The sequence below is a fragment of the Carassius auratus genome, chromosome 15 (genome assembly GCF_003368295.1).
Source record: "Carassius auratus strain Wakin chromosome 15, ASM336829v1, whole genome shotgun sequence".
In the NCBI taxonomy this organism is placed as follows: Eukaryota; Metazoa; Chordata; class Actinopteri; order Cypriniformes; family Cyprinidae; genus Carassius; species Carassius auratus.
The window spans coordinates 5025140-5045079 of NC_039257.1; the positions used below are offsets into that span (position 1 = coordinate 5025140).

General features: G+C 36.0%; 2 protein-coding genes across 3 annotated transcripts; both read left to right on the top strand.

The window, feature by feature from the left end:
• The first annotated feature begins 479 nt into the window (after positions 1–479).
• LOC113114808 (nitric oxide synthase, inducible-like) lies at positions 480–10863 on the top strand. Its single transcript, XM_026281852.1, has 29 exons — positions 480–731; positions 963–1031; positions 1111–1158; positions 1243–1290; positions 1372–1419; positions 1495–1596; positions 1829–1977; positions 2185–2347; positions 2433–2524; positions 2629–2770; positions 2951–3090; positions 3770–3944; positions 4025–4126; positions 4315–4509; positions 4664–4746; positions 4912–5056; positions 5956–6060; positions 6273–6322; positions 6407–6581; positions 6677–6797; positions 7052–7130; positions 7291–7478; positions 7560–7726; positions 8605–8815; positions 8943–9030; positions 9120–9241; positions 9349–9497; positions 9771–9965; positions 10121–10863. Exons 1-29 carry the CDS (start codon positions 678–680, stop codon positions 10157–10159), a joined length of 3444 nt encoding a protein of 1147 aa, XP_026137637.1. The 5' UTR covers positions 480–677; the 3' UTR covers positions 10160–10863.
• A 44-nt stretch (positions 10864–10907) lies between these two features.
• Positions 10908–13102, top strand: LOC113114807 (28S ribosomal protein S23, mitochondrial). 2 transcript variants are annotated; one of them, XM_026281850.1, is made up of 5 exons: positions 10908–11092; positions 11338–11517; positions 12214–12291; positions 12400–12523; positions 12603–13102. In XM_026281850.1, the coding sequence occupies exons 1-5, from the start codon at positions 11049–11051 to the stop codon at positions 12753–12755; spliced, it is 579 nt and encodes a 192-aa protein (XP_026137635.1). In that variant the 5' UTR covers positions 10908–11048; the 3' UTR covers positions 12756–13102. The 2 variants fall into 2 exon arrangements, with proteins under 2 accessions (XP_026137635.1, XP_026137636.1); XM_026281851.1 differs by having other exon boundaries at positions 12606–13102.
• The last annotated feature ends 6838 nt before the right edge of the window (positions 13103–19940 follow it).

Below are 19940 nucleotides of genomic sequence, written 5' to 3' on the forward strand. Positions count from 1 at the left end.
TATATTCTCATGTGGATTTGGGAAATTCATAGAAGTCTTAAGAGCAATGTGTGGTAATAAAAGAACTTACCGTTTTTCCCAGTTGCTTAGTAACATTTCAGCAACAATAACAAATATCTGAAAAAATAAACACTATACCATATTAGGCAAACCTCAAACCTATTTAAAACATGGATCTAAATCGAGTTTACTATGCATTTATTGTCTGTTCCTGTAACCCTATTATAAGATAATAGATATATATATATAATGAGAACAATTAAATGTTATACATGGGGAATTTGTGATGTGATGTACAGTAAATACATGAATGGATGGAATAAAAAAGTAAACTTTTTGAGTAAAATCTGTAAAAAAAAAACATTTTGTTCATTCATTAATATCTTTTATTTCAAAGACTTATAATATTCGTAATATTTGAAATACAGATTTGGTTTTAGCAGAAAAGTCCAAATACCTTGTGAGGTGTGTTAATAGTTTCTCTTTCAATTCATCAAACTGAGTTTTATAGACGCCGGCGTATGAAGATTCCAGTGTGGGTGTAAGATTGTGACATTTGATAGGAACTGGTCAGACTGTAATTGGACTGCTGTCCCACCCTCCTTGAGGCACATTGCCCCGACCAGCACAACTCTTGACCTGCCCTCATCAGCAGACTCTGGGTCGAGTATATAAGCATGTCAAAGTGGGAAAGCTGCACACAACGTTGCAAACTGAGAAAAGACCTTAAGGTAAGAAAAAAAATTGCAAATGTGTGTGTGTGTGTGTGTATTATCTATCTATCTATCTATCTATCTATCTATCTCTCTCTCCATATATATATATATATATATATATATATATATATATGGAGAAATGCAATTTAAGTTCATAACAATGATGTCAATATGCAAATGTAATTGCATATACAGTTACATTGTATATGAAATTTAACTGTTTTTATTATTTTTTCAATATTTCAGGTAAAAATGGGTCACCAGGCCTCTAAAGCCAGCAAGAATGGAATACTGCACCAGACTAAACCGAATACGGTGAGCAAAACTTGAATTAACAGGAAATGCAGTGCCATACATGAAATGCAATATCCTTATATTATGTTGGTATGTTTAGCAATGGGAGAACAATAATGTAATACTGCAGCAGATTAAACCGAATACGGTAAGCAAAATGTAAATATACATTAAATGTAATGCCATAAATGAAATACAACTGTTAATCTTTATGTTCTGTTGGTGTGTCTAGCAATGGGAGAACAATAATGTAATACTACAGCAGATTAAACCGAATGCGGTAAACAAAACTTGAATTTAAATAAAATGTGATGTCATTAATGAAATGCGTTATACTTACGTTCTATTGGTTTTTGCCTAGCAATGGGAGAACAAGAACGTAAAACCACAGCAGATTACAAAAAATACGGTGAGCAAAACTGTGACATAAAATGCAGTGTTATAATGGAAATGCAGTCTCTTAACATTCTGATGCTATGCCTAGCAATGGGTGAACAAGGTGAATCAATGCCCATTTTCCAAGAAAGTGAAGAACTTCCAGGATGGGTCGTGCCATCAAGACACATTACATCATGGGGCGGTTAAGGTGAGTTATTTCTACATAATTATGAAATACTTTTTTTTATATATATAAACAAATGCAGATCTGACTAATTTAAACACACTTAGCTAACCACGAACTTTTTTTTTTTTTTTGTATAAAGTTCAAGTTTTTATAGAGGTGATTGTGTCATTTTAACCAATGTTATTTTGGCAGTTGCACAGAGTGATGAGTAATAAGGTAAAGAGTAATATTGAACTTTCCCCTTTTATTTCAGAGCCAGATTTGTATGTCTAATGTTTGTGAAGGCTCTATAATGACTCCAAAGGCTATGACGCGCTGTCCCTCCTCCACCCTGCCAAGCTCAGATGACATCCTTATGCAAGCTATTGACTTCATCAATCAGTACTACAAATCCTTTAAAAAGTAGGAAGCACCTATAGGGTCATAAAGCCAGCACAGAAATCGAAAGGGACATGTTTCCTCAAAATAGTCAGATGGGTTTTCAGTGGTTAATTCTAAGAGCGAGCTTATATTCTTGTTCTTTACTCTATTTTAATGACATAATAAATTGGCTTAATTCTGAAGATAGTAAAAGGTTGACTAGTTGACTGAATTATGTCTGTTATTCAGCCCAAAAGTTGAGGAGCATCTGTCTCGTTTGGAGGAAGTCGCGAAGGAAATAGAGGCCACTGGCTCATATCAGCTCACCACAAAAGAAGTGGAATTTGGGGCTAAGCAAGCATGGAGAAATGCACCCAGATGCATTGGCAGAATTCAGTGGGCTAATTTACAGGTAGTTTCTCTAGTTTGAACTAAAACAAATATTAAGTGTGCAGTCATATAGGCTAGTTATATTTAGGTCTTTTTTTCCTGTGCAGCTGTTTGATGCACGTAAATGCAGAACTGCTGAGGATATGTTTCAGATGTTGTGCGATCATATTCAGTTTGCTACCAATGGAGGCAACCTGAGGTAAACCAAGAATGTGTTATGCCAGCTTTTTAATAATCCATCCATCTTGATTGTCTTTGCAAGTGGAACAAGATGTCACAATTAACTTTCTTTTATTTTGCCAGGTCTGCTATCACTGTGTTTCCTCAAAGAACTGATGGCCAACATGATTTCCGTGTATGGAATAGTCAACTGGTACGATACGCTGGCTATAAGATGACAGATGGTACAATAATAGGAGATCCTGCCAGTGTTGACTTCACAGAGGTAGATACTAGTTTCTGTTTTTTTATAAATAGATATTTTCCGATTTTTAAGATATTTTCTTTTAGATATTTTTCATAATGGGTGTTATTATATAATTAGTTTTTAAAAGTTTTAAGGTAGTTCATATATATGCCTTTGTCCATTTTACATCAAACTTTTAATCTTGTCATTTTGACACAGATTTGCATCCAGCTTGGATGGACACCAAACTACGGCCAGTTTGATGTGCTTCCACTGGTGTTACAAGCTAATGGAGAGGACCCTCAGTTTTTTGAAATTCCCCAACATTTAATTTTGGAAGTTCCCATGGAGCACCCACAGTAAGTGCCAATGGTTTTGCACTCCAGCCGAATAGAAAAACATGCTTGTAGTAGATTCAGTTGATTGATAACTCTCTAAACTATTGCATTACGTAACAATGCAGCAATGGATTTAATACAAAGACACAAAGTCAGACATTCAGTCTTGTAATGTGTGTTTCGAGTGCGATGTTGTTTACACAGACCACCAGAGCTCTTGACTGAAGTGCTCAGATTTCTGAAATGACTTGCAGTCTACTTGATTCCACATTAAATCTGTTTGCTTCTTGAAGAGAAAATTATTCAAGGCTTTTCCCTTTAAGAGCTTGCATTACAAGGACCTTTAAAATCAAATGCTCCTAGGCACTTAAAGATCAGGCTAGAATGGCAAAACCATTCAAACCTAAGACAGCCTGTCTCTATGCCACATTATTTCAGCCAGAAATGAGGCCCAAAGTTATTCACTTTAGAAAGCTACCTAATTAGTTTAGTTAAGTACTATGCGAATTTGACTGAATTGCTAGTTGATGGAGCCATATTGGTGCAACCATGCAGAGCTATAAATGTAATGGATTTGCATCTGCAAAATAGATTATTTATATCTAAAGTATTGAATTCAATTACATGATCAAGGGTCTGTTGCAAAATATATGCCAATGCCTTTGCATAGCAGTAAAGTTGGTTGCATGCACTTCCTCAGGTACAAGTGGTTTAAGGATTTGAATCTCCGATGGTATGCATTGCCTGCAGTGGCCAACATGTTGCTGGAGATTGGTGGTCTTGAATTCCCAGCGTGTCCTTTTAACGGTTGGTACTTGGGCACTGAGATTGGAGTGAGGGACTTCTGTGATACCCAACGCTACAATGTTCTAGAGGTGCTACAATATTTTCAATGTTACAGTAGAGAAGAAAATGTTTTTAGGTACTGATTTTCTTTTATTTTGTTTTCTTACAGCGGGTTGGCCGTCATATGGGTTTGGAGACACAAAAACTGTCCTCACTATGGAAGGATCAAGCTCTGGTGGCCATCAATGTCGCAGTGATGCACAGTTTTCAGGTAAAGTGGATTTAAATAGCAAGCAGTTATAAACACTTTGGTAAGAAAATTCGTTCAATGAGATTCATACAGAAATGTGATTTTTATAGAAATTTTAAGCATGAATGTCCACTCTGAAACCTACATACAATGAGATCAAACAAATTTATTTCCAGTTTTTATCACCTTTTTGTCTTACTGGCATACAGAAAAATAAGGTCACCATTACCGACCACCATTCTGCATCAGAGTCCTTCATGCAGCACATGGAGATGGAGGTGCGTCTACGCGGAGGCTGTCCAGCCGATTGGGTCTGGCTGGTGCCACCAATGTCTGGATCTCTAACGCCTGTGTTCCACCAGGAAATGCTGAATTACATCCTGTCACCCTTTTTCTACTACCAGGTCAGTACATCTCTTCCGCATTCATCAGAAAAGGTGCATTGCTGGAATATTATTGCCAGATTAGTGGCATGTAGCTGTGTGAAATATGATGATGCCCAAACAAACGTTTTGGGATGTTCTTGCCTTAATGTGTCTCGTCTGTTGCCATTTAAAGCCTGATCCATGGTTGACACACAAGTGGAAAGACAAGAAGAGAATGGAGAGGAGGCATGCAATCAGCTTCAAAGGATTGATCAGGTACCTCAATATCATGTTCACACTTCCTCAACCAGAACAACACAGTGCTGTTCTCTCAGAAGAGATCTGTCTGCAACAATGTAATGAATGCTTGAAAGGTTAGCTGTGAACATTTGGTGTGTAGCCAGTATGGCTAAAATTCTTGTTTTCTTTTCTCTCTTCTAGAGTAGTGCTCTTCTCTCAGACACTCATTAAATCAGCCCTGGCCAAGAGGGTGCGTTGCACTGTTCTCTACGCCACAGAAACAGGGAAATCACAGACTTTTGCTAAGAAACTAAACACCATGATGAATTGTGCATTCAGCTCCCGGGTAAGAGGACCATCACCCTTGATTCATATGTCATTTATTGCTCTCCTATGACTCAATTTGAGCATTATTACCCACACTTGGCTGGAAGTGGGCGTATGTGACACATTCTTAATAATATCACCCTCTATTAAAAGTGAAACTAGGAAATTGGTTCCTTGAGGTGCTAAGTCTACCTGATATGAACCTTAACATTACATTTGCAATTTATTTGGTGTTGATAAGTGTAAATTCTATATATTTTGTTTATATCCAATTTATGATCTGAATAATATAGTATAATAAAAAATATCAATACAAAACTAGTAGTCGCATGGATATATGTGTAGCAATAGCCAGCAATAAATTGTATGGGTCAAAATGATAGATTTTTATTTTATGCCAAAAATCATTAGGATATTAAGTAAATATCGTGTTCCTTGAAGATATTTTGTAAATTTACTACCGTAAATATATAAAAACTTAATTTTTGATCAGTAATATGCATTGCTTAAAACTTAATTTGGACAACTTCAAAGGCAATTTTCTCAATATTTTCTTTTTTTTTTTTTTTTTTTTGCACCCTCAGATTCCAGAATAGTTTTCCAAAAGATTCCAAAATAGTTGTATCTCTGCTTAATGGTGTCATAACCTAACAAACCATACATCAGTGGAATGATTATTTATTATGCTATATTTTATGTATTTTATTTGCTTATTTTATGATGTATAAATCTCAAAAAAAAAAAAAAAAAAACTGACCCTTATGACCGGATACAATAACTAATAAATCTTAAAAAAAAAAAAAAAAAAAAAAAACCACTCTGTTCAAACGAATAAACATACTCCCAGCTTGATCTTTGTCTTTTCAGCAAACACATACTGTACATTTGTAATATATTAATAATTTATAATTTACACAGGTCATTTGCATGGAGGACTACAACTTCAGTGAACTGGAGAAGGAAAGCCTCTTAATTGTTGTCACCAGCACTTTTGGCAATGGAGATTGTCCAGGAAATGGAGAGGTGTGGATATATTTATGCTCAGTGACCTTATAGTGATGCTAGTAATGAACTGTTATTATCACCTAACATAATTAGTGCAGAATTTACAATGTGTCAGAATGAAAAGGTCTTTAGGAAGAAACCATTTGCTTTTGCAGTGATTATTTGTACAGGGACCACAGTAACTAGAATGTGATTCTTGTTTGCTGACATGGTTTTTCTTCTCCTCTCAGAGTTTCAAGAAGCAGCTTCTCAGCCTGAAAAACCTCAGTAACAAAGTGAGGTTAGTATTTAAAATGCCTTACATTTATTTTCTCTCTACTCCTGGATAGAGAATGTTGTTTTAATTGTTTCTTCCCCCATTCAGGTACTGTGTGTTTGGTCTCGGCTCTCGAATGTACCCACAATTCTGTGCGTTCGCCCATGCAGTGGATGCTAGGTTAGCAGCGCTGGGAGCCATCCGTGTGTCCGCCACAGGAGAGGGAGATGAGCTGAACGGACAGGAGGAAGCTTTCTCAGTCTGGGCTTGCGCTGCCTTTAAGGTCTCAGTAATAAAATAAACATTGAGCATTCATTGTTTTCGGTACTTAAAACTGGTGAACGGTAAAACAATGAGATTGTTTTTCTGTATGTATAGGATGCATGCAAGGAGTTTAATATTCAAGGTAAGCTTCCAGGAAAAGAAGGTCTGGCAGATTCCTGGGATCCTCAGAGGCATAGAGTTCAGAATGACAGCTGTACACTTGACCGAATCACAGGTACATTTAGACCTATGTCCTTATAAAAAACATCATTTAGGGAGAAATTATGATCAAAACTTGATGAAACCTGAAGTAGTGGTCAACAAGGGAAGCAAAAATGCTATGTTGAATATGGAACTGCTTAATGACATTTAGAAATTTTACATCGAAATATGTAGATCAGCAATCATAAAAATCAGAGAATAATACTATTATGAGATTTATTTGCAATATTTCTGGAGTGATTATAATTATCTGGCCTGGTTTTACAGCTCTGTCAGCTCTCCATTCTAAAGCGGTGGTTCCCATGAAACTGAAGAGAAGACAGAATCTACAGAGCCCAAAGTCAAGGTTTGCTCTCAAATTAACTCGTATTCATGCATCTGTATTTCCATTAATAAAAATAGTAATAATAATAGTAATGTCTAGAAACAGGTGCATTGTTAAGTTGTACGTTTTGTCTTATTTGCTCAGAACACAATATTAATTTGATTGTTTTACATGTTCTCAGTCGTTCTACAATATTGGTGGAGTTAGAGATGGATGGGAGTACAGAGACCTTAAACTTTGTCCCTGGAGACCATGTCGGGATTTTCCCAGGGAACTCACCTGAATTAGTAGCTGGCATCCTGAAGCATCTGCCCAATGCCCCTCCTATCAATCAGAGCCTACGCTTGGAATTCCTCAGTGCCTACCCCGGTACTGAACCATCTTACCTAATTACATAATGGAAGTCTTACACATGATAACATAATGATACCTAATAATGCTGTCCTGCAGATGGTGAAAGGTGGCAGAGAGATGAACGGATACCACCATGTCCTCTTGACCAAGCTCTTACCTACTATCTGGATGTCACCACCCCACCCTCACAAAGCCTCCTCCGCAAACTCTCAAAGATGGCAAAGCAGGAAGATCACAGACAGCGCCTGCTCGCATTAGCAACAGTAAGTCACCTTTTGACAATCACAAATGTTCCAAAACTATTGATGAGACTAGCCAACAATTTTTGTCTTTTAATTATTTTGTTAACTTTCAAAGTTTTTATTTTATTTTATTTTTAGGTAGTTTATATATATATATATATATATATATATATATATATATATATATATATATATATATATATATATACAGTATATATACTTTTAGTATCCAGTATACAGTATACCGGTAACTGTTTGGAATCATTATTCTAGAAACTGGACTAGATTGGCTGAACTGTTGTGAGCTCACTAAAAAGAACTGCTTTCTTACATTCAGTTAGCTGGTAATCAGACTACACTGCTCACTGTATGTGTTTGATTCACTTTAAAGACCCAGCTCATAAGGGTCTTTTTTTTTAAGGATGGGCCTATACTGGTTGTGCTGTACGTTTTTGATTCACTAAGAATAACCGACTCATTTTGGGGATAGGTCCACACTGGATGCGCTGCTTGTTTTTGAGTTGCATTTGTTTTATTAACATTTTAAAAATGGTATCCTGAATACATGTGTGAGAACCAGTAACAGAACCAATGTCATTTTGTCCCAGTATTTTTTTTTTAATGGAACCAATTTGATTTTGCAATTTTGCAAGGCAACACTATATAATGTATTTGTGTATCATTGAAAAATCCAAAGCAGTGCGTCTGCTAAAGGTCCATTCTTTCATAGCATGTCCCATTATATCGAAAGTGACAATTTACATTATGGTTTATGAATGCTTATGAAGAAATTCATTTAGCTCATTTTTCATAAAAAAGGGCCATTGTGTGGAATTATCATGGGTTGTTTTGACTTTGTGTGTTGGTTAAATACATACCAACTCATCCTTCCACTACAGGATTTCCAAGTCTACGCAACATGGAAGGAGTTCCACAAACCTACTTTCCTTGAGGTGCTAGAGGAGTTTTCCTCTCTGGAACCTTCTGCTGCCTTTCTCCTCAGCCAGCTGCCTGTACTGAAGCCACGCCTCTACTCCGTCAGCTCCTCCCCAGACCTCCACCCTCAAGAGCTCCACCTCACTGTGGCCGTGGTCAACTATTACACACAGGGTACGGGAAACCTGTGTTTGACAGCAATCATTTATTAGTTGATACCTGAACAGTTGAACTCTCTACTAGACATAAAACTTCACTGAAGAAATGAATCTGTTGTTATCATATGTTCTGTTCTCTTTAGAGGGAAAAGGTCCACTGCATTTTGGGCTCTGTAGTACCTGGCTCAATACCATCAAAGAAGGAGACTTGGTGCCATGTTTCGTTCATAGGTACCCTTCATATTACATTCCTAAGATGTACAAGATCATTTTTTCTCTTCATAACTCACTAACTTGTTCCATTTATGCAACAATTCCAGCTCTGATGGATTCCATCTTCCATCCGACCCTAGTGCTCCCTGTATTCTTGTGGGAGTTGGGAGCGGCATTGCTCCCTTCCGTAGCTTTTGGCAACAGCAATTGCATGACATGAAAAAAACAGGTATAGAATTGTATCCCTTATCACATTCAAGTGGTTTCAAACAGTCCATTGAATTAGCTTGCCTCAAGTTTCTGAACCTCAAGTTGAAGTTGTGTTATTTCTTTAAGGTCTGAAAGGGAATCCAATGACACTCGTGTTCGGGTGTCGAGATTCAGATATTGATCATCTTTACAAAGAGGAGACTCTGGACATGAGAGATAATAGCACCCTGAGCAGCATTGTCACAGCTTACTCGAGACAAACTGGACAACCCAAGGTAGACACAAAAACTATTAATAAATTATTAATTATTTATATTTAATATTTAATAATATCTTATTTTATTATATATATATATATATATATATATATATATATATATATATATATATATATATATATATATATATTTTTTTTTTTTTTTTTTTTTTTTTTTTTTTTTTTTTTACTAAATAATTATAGTTAGAACTAAAAAAAAATAATTCTAAACAGCAGTTAACACTCTTTGGGGTTGTTGCTTACTCTTTTTTGTTCTCCACTCTTGGTCCAGGTTTATGTCCAAGACATCTTGCGAGAACAACTGAATGACAAGGTCTTTGAGGTTCTGCACCATAATCCAGGGCATCTGTATATTTGTGGAGGTATGAATATGGCCCATGATGTGGCTGCCACTATCAAGGAAATATTAGTCAGCCGACTGGGCATCACTCTTACTCAGGCTGAGGAATATCTGTCAAGGCTCAAGGTGAACCTTTAAATTGTTGACACATTTTATAGCTGCTTCAGATAATCATATCTTACAACATTTATGCTCTTGTAAGGGCTCAGTTGTCGTGTCTGGTGAACTGTGATGATATATGGTCAATAATTTTACATGATTATGCTTTTTTTTTTTCACAGAATGAAAAGCGGTACCATGAAGACATCTTTGGATCTTAGTGCTTGAGATCACCTGGACCACCTCAAGCTTTTCCATATCCAAGCACACTTACTTGCAATTTTTTTGATTTTCATACAGCTTCCAAAATAATGCCAAAACCTCTCTTAACTTAAAAACTACACAAATACACAACAGCAGTGTATTCAATTTCCATGCACCACCCTGATCGTCAGTAACTTTTGGAATGTACTCCTAGAATTATGGAGAAATATTAGCTTCTGCTAGTAAATAAACTAATAAACTGTATTATTTACTGTATTATTCCTATCTGTCTTTTTGGGAAGACTGGCCTGCACTTCTTTTGAGTAGTGCTTTCGTGGCACACTAAGTGCAGGAACAATTATTCTGGAAATAATGCTCAGAACAACTTCTATCTGAGGGCTTCAAAAGTCTGACCTTTAAAAGAGTTTACTTGTCACATATATGCTTATTTAATTAGTCATCTATAAAATGTGCAATACTGCTTTTTTTTCCTCTCACCTTTTACTTTTTAAAACTATTGTTTATTTCTTAACTTAGATTTGAATATCACATTTTCAGTGTAGTTTCAGACTATAGTCTAGTCTTGCCAAACTATACTTTCAGCTCAATGTTTATTGTTAATACTTTATTTCTTTCAAGTGTTACATATACGTTTTGTATAAATCTTTAAGTGGATGTTCATGTTAAATACTGCATTTTGTAATAAACTGACTACTATCAAAACCACGGTAGCTGTTTTTTTTCCCTCTTCGCATTCTTGTAGTTTGTCTTTAATGGGTACCCGTAGTAACACCGGAAGTCGTGTATCCATGCTGCAACAGAGAGCGTGTAACTGTCACATTTTTCTGACTTTTCTGTGATATTTATTTATATCTTATTACATTTTTGTTATCATAAAGACATATAATGGCTGGAAGTCGACTTGAGAAATTCGGGACCGTGTTTACGAGGTAAGCTTTAGTGACAGCATGTGCTTCTTGAGTTCATTTCAAGGTTAATGACAAAAATATTAAGTATAAAACATGTCTAAGAACAAGAGATTTGCTTATTATAAATTAATTTATGTAATATGAAAGTGTACTGTTTCAAAAACCATTTTAGAATGCCAAGAACGGAACTAATAAACCAGAGCCATTTCGTGTGACGTTAGTGTATAGTTCGAGGCTGAATGAATGCTTGATTGTTGTTTGTAAAGGGTTCGTGATTTAATGCGAGCTGGAGTCATCAAGCACGAGGAAAGGCCCATCTGGTTTGATGTGTATGCTGCTTTTCCTCCTAAGAGAGAACCTCTCTATGAGAAAGGTGCGAGACCACTGAAGAGACATGCAGCAGATACTGTACCTCAAATCTTATACAAAGAGGATGAAATCCGAGCGTGAGTCCAAACGAACCTCTAATATATCATATTTAGTCACTTGGTTTGGTTTCAACATTATTGCTCTACATATTACTATTATTGTTATTATGTGCCCTTCATTTGTACTTCACACTTCATATACATGAAACAACAATGTTTGTCATATTTTTATTGATGCATTTATTGTTTTTACTAAGTTTATTTTGAACTTAATGCTATATGCACACACTTTGGGATCAGAAGGAAAATAATACTTTTATTCTGCAAGAACATGCATTGAATTGAAATAAGCAGAGAAACGGTTTCAGTATTTTTAAATAAATGTCATGTTTGAATGATTTCTGAAGGATCACGTTGCACTGAAGACTGGTGTAATGATGCTGAAAAAAATCTGCTTTATATCCCAGGAATAAATTACATTTTAAAATCTGGAAAACTTTGAAAAACATTCTAAGTCTATTTCACAGTGTTATTATTTTTAATGCATTTTGATTTAATAAATGCAGCGTTGGTGAGCACAAAAGACGTCTTTTCAAAAACAACCTGGTCTTAACTGACTCCAGACTGTTTGTAACTTAAAATTACATGTACTAGACTCTAGTGCTGGAAAACCTCTAGCCCATTTTTGGGTCACTGACCTTCCAGTTAAACCTGCATGCATGCTGGACCTTTGCAGTAAACTCACATGACTTTTTTTTTGTTCTTTGGCTTTAGGAAGTTCTTTGAGGTTTATGGTAATGGACCAAGAGCCTTTGAACTCCTCAAGCCCAACTTTGTATCACCATGTCAGAGGCAAGTAATGATAGGAAATTACACATTTTTACAGTACTTTGCAATCACTTTAAATTGAGTTTTCTGTGCTTTTTTGTTTAGTTGTTGTGTTACTATATCTCTGTGTAGGTTTGTAATGAAGTATGGTGAATTAGAAAGCAGAGGGGATTTTGAACCTGAGCTGCTGTTTGAAGAGACTGCAAAAGCGCTGCTAGCAGAGGGCATTTATTTAAGAAAGAGAGGAGGACCTGCGGTGAGTCTGAGAGCTAAATTATTCTTTAGACTAGATGATTTAATTTTGTATTTGTCCATCATGTTTTTTTTATAACCAGCAGGTGGCACCACAGTCTCGGGACCCTTTGCTGAACATGAAGTTGACTGACATGTTGGCAGAGCAGCAAAGAGACACAGACACAGAGACAAATATTCCAGAGAAACAGCCAGAGGCAGAGACGGTGAACCCTGACGGACAGACATCATCATAAATGTCCCCCTTCTCCTCTGTTAGGACAACATAAACTGCACTTGCCTCTAGCACATCAGTGTGCTGGCCAGTCATGCATTTTTGATACATCAAACACTGGGACACAGATATAGTTTGTACAGTTGTGGATACTATGTTAACTCACATGTGTCTTTACCCCTCCTGATGTCAAATGAGTGATGTAGAAGACATGTTTGCACAGTCAAAATGGCTTCGTCTTGAGGTCTTTATAGCCAAGCAGCTGGGGTTTAGTGAATGACTTCATAATACAGATCTAGCAAGTGTTTTCATTTCTGTGAAAAGTGTCTAATGTCTTGTGTAATAAAATATGTGGAGTGTTTAATGAAAGTTCTTTCAAGTCCATTAACGACAGGAGTGGAAAAGCATCTGCATTGTAAATACTCAAAGTGTTATATTTCCCGTCACACCATAAACGTATGATTCATATTGATATTAAACGGTTTTATTTTTTACACTACATCCTTGTTGCCTGTGCAGTCTCGCATTTAAATACATCCTCAACAGGATCTTAAAGAAACTTACTTGGGGAAGTTTTTATGCATTTCAGCTTTTAACTGTATTATAACATTTACAACGAATAATTTAATTCAGAATTACCATTGTCATAATTTTTTTTTCCCATTCCTGCATACAGTATTGTTCAAAATAATAGCAGTACAATGTGACTAACCAGAATAATCAAGGTTTTTCGTATATTTTTTTATTGCTACGTGGCAAACAAGTTACCAGTAGGTTCAGTAGATTCTCAGAAAACAAATGAGACCCAGCATTCATGATATGCACGCTCTTAAGGCTGTGCAATTGGGCAATTAGTTGAATTAGTTGAAAGGGGTGTGTTCAAAAAAATAGCAGTGTGGCATTCAATCACTGAGGTCATCAATTTTGTGAAGAAACAGGTGTGAATCAGGTGGCCCCTATTTAAGGATGAAGCCAACACTTGTTGAACATGCATTTGAAAGCTGAGGAAAATGGGTCGTTCAAGACATTGTTCAGAAGAACAGCGTACTTTGATTAAAAAGTTGATTAGAGAGGGGAAAACCTATAAAGAGGTGCAAAAAATGATAGGCTGTTCAGCTAAAATGATCTCCAATGCCTTAAAATGGAGAGCAAAACCAGAGAGACGTGGAAGAAAACGGAAGACAACCATCAAAATGGATAGAAGAATAACCAGAATGGCAAAGGCTCAGCCAATGATCACCTCCAGGATGATCAAAGACAGTCTGGAGTTACCTGTAAGTACTGTGACAGTTAGAAGACGTCTGTGTGAAGCTAATCTATTTTCAAGAATCCCCCGCAAAGTCCCTCTGTTAAAAAAAAGGCATGTGCAGAAGAGGTTACAATTTGCCAAAGAACACATCAACTGGCCAAAAGAGAAATGGAGGAACATTTTGTGGACTGATGAGAGTAAAATTGTTCTTTTTGGGTCCAAGGGCCACAGGCAGTTTGTGAGACGACCCCCAAACTCTGAATTCAAGCCACAGTACACAGTGAAGACAGTGAAGCATGGAGGTGCAAGCATCATGATATGGGCATGTTTCTCCTACTATGGTGTTGGGCCTATTTATCGCATACCAGGGATTATGGATCAGTTTGCATATGTTAAAATACTTGAAGAGGTCATGTTGCCCTATGCTGAAGAGGACATGCCCTTGAAATGGTTGTTTCAACAAGACAATGACCCAAAACACACTAGTAAACGGGCAAAGTCTTGGTTCCAAACCAACAAAATTAATGTTATGGAGTGGCCAGCCCAATCTCCAGACCTTAATCCAATTGAGAACTTGTGGGGTGATATCAAAAATGCTGTTTCTGAAGCAAAACCAAGAAATGTGAATGAATTGTGGAATGTTGTTAAAGAATCATGGAGTGGAATAACAGCTGAGAGGTGCCACAAGTTGGTTGACTCCATGCCACACAGATGTCAAGCAGTTTTAAAAAACTGTGGTCATACAACTAAATATTAGTTTAGTGATTCACAGGATTGCTAAATCCCAGAAAAAATAAATGTTTGTACAAAATAGTTTTGAGTTTGTACAGTCAAAGGTAGACACTGCTATTTTTTTGAACACACCCCTTTCAACTAATTGCCCAATTGCACAGGCTTAAGAGCGTGCATATCATGAATGCTGGGTCTTGTTTGTTTTCTGACAATCTACTGAACCTACTGGTAACTTGTTTGCCACGTAGCAATAAAAAATATACTAAAAACCTTGATTATTCTGGTTAGTCACATTGTACTGCTATTATTTTGAACAATACTGTAGGTAACATTAGAATCAAATATTTTGATATCATCCGAGTTATTTAGTAATTGCTCACCCTCTTTACTAAATGAACCCTGCTAAATTAAGATACCCTTTCATTGCTTGCTTGTGATATAATTGGACACAGAAGATCATAAATATCACAACAAACATGACTGTGAGGTTTTAAAAAGATCAAATCAGGAACATAGAAATGTTCAAATGACCCAGAAATTATTGACAATGCTAGCACTCTGTAATAGCCTAGACATGAAATAAAATAAAACCCTGAAGACATCCACCATAAAATCTGGCAGAACATGACATTTCTTCCCAATCTAAATGTCTCAAGCAGACACCATATCCAAGATGATTTTTTTTGGCTGAAGAACATACTTTTTGTAAATGGCATATTCATCACTACTGAATTTGTTAACGTAACCATTTTAGTGTAAATGTTTAAATGTGTATGCTTACCTAGAACAATGTGAGTTAAGGGTGTGAATCATTTCTGCAGTCACAGTTAAAGCAGATATGACGCATCAAATGAACATGCACTGCTTTGATTGTTAGTGTTTGTGTCTCTAAAGACGTTTTAAAAAAAGGACAACAAAAATCCCATCAGTGGCCAAACAAACACATTTGACATTTTGTGTGCATGATGAATAAACAAAGATGATGTGTCTTTATACTGAATATTATTAATTTGTCACATTCTAAACATTCCCGTCTCTAAATTTGAGAGCCAGACACGATGAGGACGTGGAGTGGAATATTTTTGTAATATACAATATATAATTTACTGGTCCTTCACTGCTGTCTAAGAGGCTTAATAATTACGACAGTAACATTTCGCATGTATTATTTTGTAATGCCAGCTGCAAAGAGTTAAACGGTCCTTTTACTGTCGACCGCTAGATGGCAGTAATGTGATAACTATCGACACAGGTCGAGTGTGATATTTGTCGGCTGTTCTGTGCACATGCTTCCCTTCATGCTTTTATAGGGCCTGACTTACTGAAAGTACATAGAGCTGTCAAACTGTGCATCTTGGATAACATTTTACCCACAGGTCATTTATTTTTGTTCGATGTTGCATTTCAATTCGTGTAATTTTGCCAGCCTTAATGCCTTTTATATGTGTGTGTGTGTGTGTGTGTGTGTGTGTGTGGTGAAGGACCCAGATGCAGCTGAAATTAGTGAAGGAGAAGCGTGAAAGTATTGAAGGCATAGGTGCGTGACGACTATATGAACACAGTCCTGCTCCTGAACACAACAACAATCTTTTAACAATTACTATGGTAAGCACAGTTCCTCCCTAAACATGTTATTAACACAAAAACATTAGAAATTAATAAAGGACCTCAAAATGTTTAGAGTATCACTCTCTTTGCTAATAGTGAGTATGGCTGCACTAGCCATGTTAGAAATGACTAGGTTATTATCACAGTGGTTATATTTCAGGAACGGTAAGGTTTTTACAGTCTTAGAAGTTGGTTTTGAAACAAACATTAATTGAGAAGTGAAATTAAGAAGTGAACACATTAAAACCACAATGACAAGATTCAACTATAAAGTATATTTGTATGTTACTGTTGTTAGTTTTTTTTATGCATGTCAGTTAGTCACACGTTGTATAAATGTTTTAGGTTTATACAGTTTATTCATTACAATTCAATATTGCATGCTGTATAAGCTACTCAAACCCAATCTTTTGAATCTTGTCTGATATCATGGGAAAAACTTTTTTTTTTTTTTACCTGGACAAAACAATTACGATTTTAATTACAATGACAGGTACAATCGTAAACTTATTACATTAATAATAATTTTTTATAATAACTTCTAATTTATTTAACTAAAAACAGTGATAAACATCAGTATATAACTAAATATTTTGCTACAAATTGACTGATGTAAAATACCATTCAAGGACTTTCAGAACACAACTGAATGCTGAAATGAATAAATAACTGTGAACCAATTAAAATAACGGTCCAAAAAACTATGCTAAAGTTAATCAGAATTCTTAACACTATTTAACAAAGAGAGAGAGAGTGTTTGATCGTTGGCTTCAGCTCGCTCGGTTGCAAGGCTGCGTACAGACAATGCATTTTAATGCTACAAAGCCACTTGTTGGGGAAAAAAAGCTTTCTTAATACTGAAAATGTAGTTTGCACATTGAATATTGTATAATAAAAATGTTTCAAATGTGCAAACAAGCCACATGAATAATTATAGAATAAAATGTAAAGTTCTTAACTTCAGTGGAGGTCTGGTTCATTTACACATTTTTTATTTATTTACTTATTTTTAATGTCCTGAGAATACAGCCGGCTTATTTGAAGCTCGGCGTCCCTGGCTTTGTCTTCTTCTTTGTCATGTGCTCATAATGAGACATGATCTGTATACACTAGATGTGCACTACTGCTTCTGTCTGGTGGCCAAACATCCCTTTGAGTGCTCCATCACCATAATCAATGGCAGGTTGAGCCGGCTGGGGTTTGAAGACCTTTACACAAACACTGTTTGTTTTACTTCTCCACGGCCATGGAGCTCAGAAGAAAGGCTGCCATCCAGTTGCCCTGGTCAAGGTATCGATTGGGACCCGATTGTTTGTTGTTTTATTTATTTATTTGTTTATTCAGCACTGGAACTCTGGGATCTTCTCCTCTGCATGTCAAGGGCAATTTTCCCCCAGCAGAGCTTGATTTTTCTTGTCCCAGGCCTGCAAAAACTTCAATCTGCTGTGCAGTGCAGGCCTGCTTTACTGATTAATTACATAAAGATGCTTGATGGTTTAAATTAGCCTGGTATATTACTTGAGAGACCTGAATTACTGTACTTGGTATTCCTCTCTCTGCTGAGGTCTGCACAAATACAGGCAGCTTAAAATCTGTAACATAAAATATGATGCATTCCCAATCTGGGCCAAGACGGAGCATGTTTCAACTATTCTATCTACTCACAAAGTTCACAGTCAAAGAGATGGTTTATGGGAATCTGAAATTTACAGTTTTTGTAAAAACTCAAATTTACAGCCTGATGCCAAAAGTAAACATTAGCAAAACCTGGACCTTAGCTATATAATAATTATTCATATGCAAATTATTTATATGCATAAATAAAATTAATAGTTTTAATCCTCTGTAATATCTTTATATATTATACCGTTAAAGGGGTCATATGGTGTTGCTAAAAAGAACATTATTTTGTGTATTTGGTATAATGCAATGTGTTTATGTGCTTTAAAGTAAAAAAAACACATTCTTTTCCACATACTGTACATTATTGTTGCTCCTCTATGCCATGCCTTTCTGAAACGCATCGATTTTTACAAGGATCATTGATCTGAAAAGAGAGTTGTGCTTTGATTGGTCAGCTATTCAGTGCGTTGTGATTGGCCGAATACCTCAAGCGTGTGACTGAAATGTTACGTCCCTTAACATACTGTGATGCTGTGTCCTGGAGCGACGAGACAAAAACAATAAAACCCATTACAAACAAGGCATTTGTTGCATTCAGTGGGGATATAATTACGGTTTATAATGACTTATATTGTATTTTTATGCGTCGTGTTGCAAACACTCCAAAGAGAAAGAAAAACTTGAAATTGCATATGACCCCTTTAATGATGTTTTGCTTACATGCTTTTATACAGTACAGTATATAATGTATTATAATGTAGGTTAATTATATCTGAGAACATACAACTCTTTGTAATGTATTATGAAACGTGCAGTGGGTTATGCAATCTTAAGTAAAATGCTCCTAATCTTCCAATTAGGAGTCCTTTATAGTGGACCTATAATGCATTATAATGATTCATAATTATAAATCTTTTCATTAGTAACAGTAGTAAATGACAGCAGTTATACTCCATTACAGAACTTGAATCTTTAAACGTTAGCCCCATAATGCATTGCAGTCAAGTCACCTTTATTTATATAGTGCTTTTAACAATACAGATTATGACAAAGCAACTGAACAGCATTGAATAGGAAAATAGTATGTCAATAATGCAAAAAGGCAGTTCATCATTGAATTCAGTGATGTCATCATCCAGCTCAGTTCAGTTTAAATAGAATCTGTGCAATCAAGTCGACGATATCGCTGGAAATTAAGTGTCCCCAACAAAGCAAGCCAGAGGCGACATTATAGTTATGTTCTGCTTACATGTTTTAATGCATTATAGAATTTAAAATAGTTGCATAGGTAACAATGCATTATAATGTATTTTGATGGCTATTTTTACAAAGAGGTACTTTAAACGGTTTATAAAGTAAAACATTTACAGATCATTTTATTAACTTACAGTAAAATGCTCGTAAACTTATTCTTTATTAATGCTTTGCCACTTTAAAGAGTTCAAGAACAAAACCAAGTATCTGTAGAACCTATAATGTATATGTATTTTTTTTTAAATCTCAAATAAGCGAGCACTATACTTTGTAATACGTACCATTAAAGATTGATATATGAAGTCACTAATTGTTTTTTTATAATATGGAGAAAACTCATCTAAATTTTAAGTTAAATGTTGTTAGAAATGAAAGAATGAACCTGTTAACCAAGTGAAACACAAAAGAACTCCAGTGCTGCCATGTACATGTTGCTGTTTATATCACTATTGCACTGTCGGGATATACAATAGCCTGTCTAAAGTCATAAGAAAGACATGAAAAATACAGTATTTAGGCCAGTTTAGTTCTCCTAAAAGCCTCAGTTTAAACTGTCAGGCATCTCAGTTGACCAGGCAAAGGGTTAAAGGCTCTCCTGCGGAGTTCTGCCTCTTCACCGTCAACACGTGCGATCCAGGTCAATGCAATTTGCTCTGCGGGCGAGTTCATTTTCACATGGCATTGAAATGCACGGCCATACGCGCCGCCTGCTTTGCCTCAGGTCTGTTTCCTCTCTTCTGT

Coding starts and splice junctions, on each gene's coding strand:
- LOC113114808 (XM_026281852.1), top strand. CDS start 678: ATGTCAAAGTGGGAAAGCTGCACACAACGTTGCAAACTGAGAAAAGAC. Junction 7,479..7,559: donor ATTCCTCAGTGCCTACCCCG/GTACTGAACCAT, acceptor GCTGTCCTGCAG/ATGGTGAAAGGTGGCAGAGA. Junction 9,031..9,119: donor GTGCCATGTTTCGTTCATAG/GTACCCTTCATA, acceptor CAACAATTCCAG/CTCTGATGGATTCCATCTTC.
- LOC113114807 (XM_026281850.1), top strand. CDS start 11,049: ATGGCTGGAAGTCGACTTGAGAAATTCGGGACCGTGTTTACGAG. Junction 11,093..11,337: donor TTCGGGACCGTGTTTACGAG/GTAAGCTTTAGT, acceptor TTGTTTGTAAAG/GGTTCGTGATTTAATGCGAG. Junction 12,292..12,399: donor TTTGTATCACCATGTCAGAG/GCAAGTAATGAT, acceptor ATCTCTGTGTAG/GTTTGTAATGAAGTATGGTG.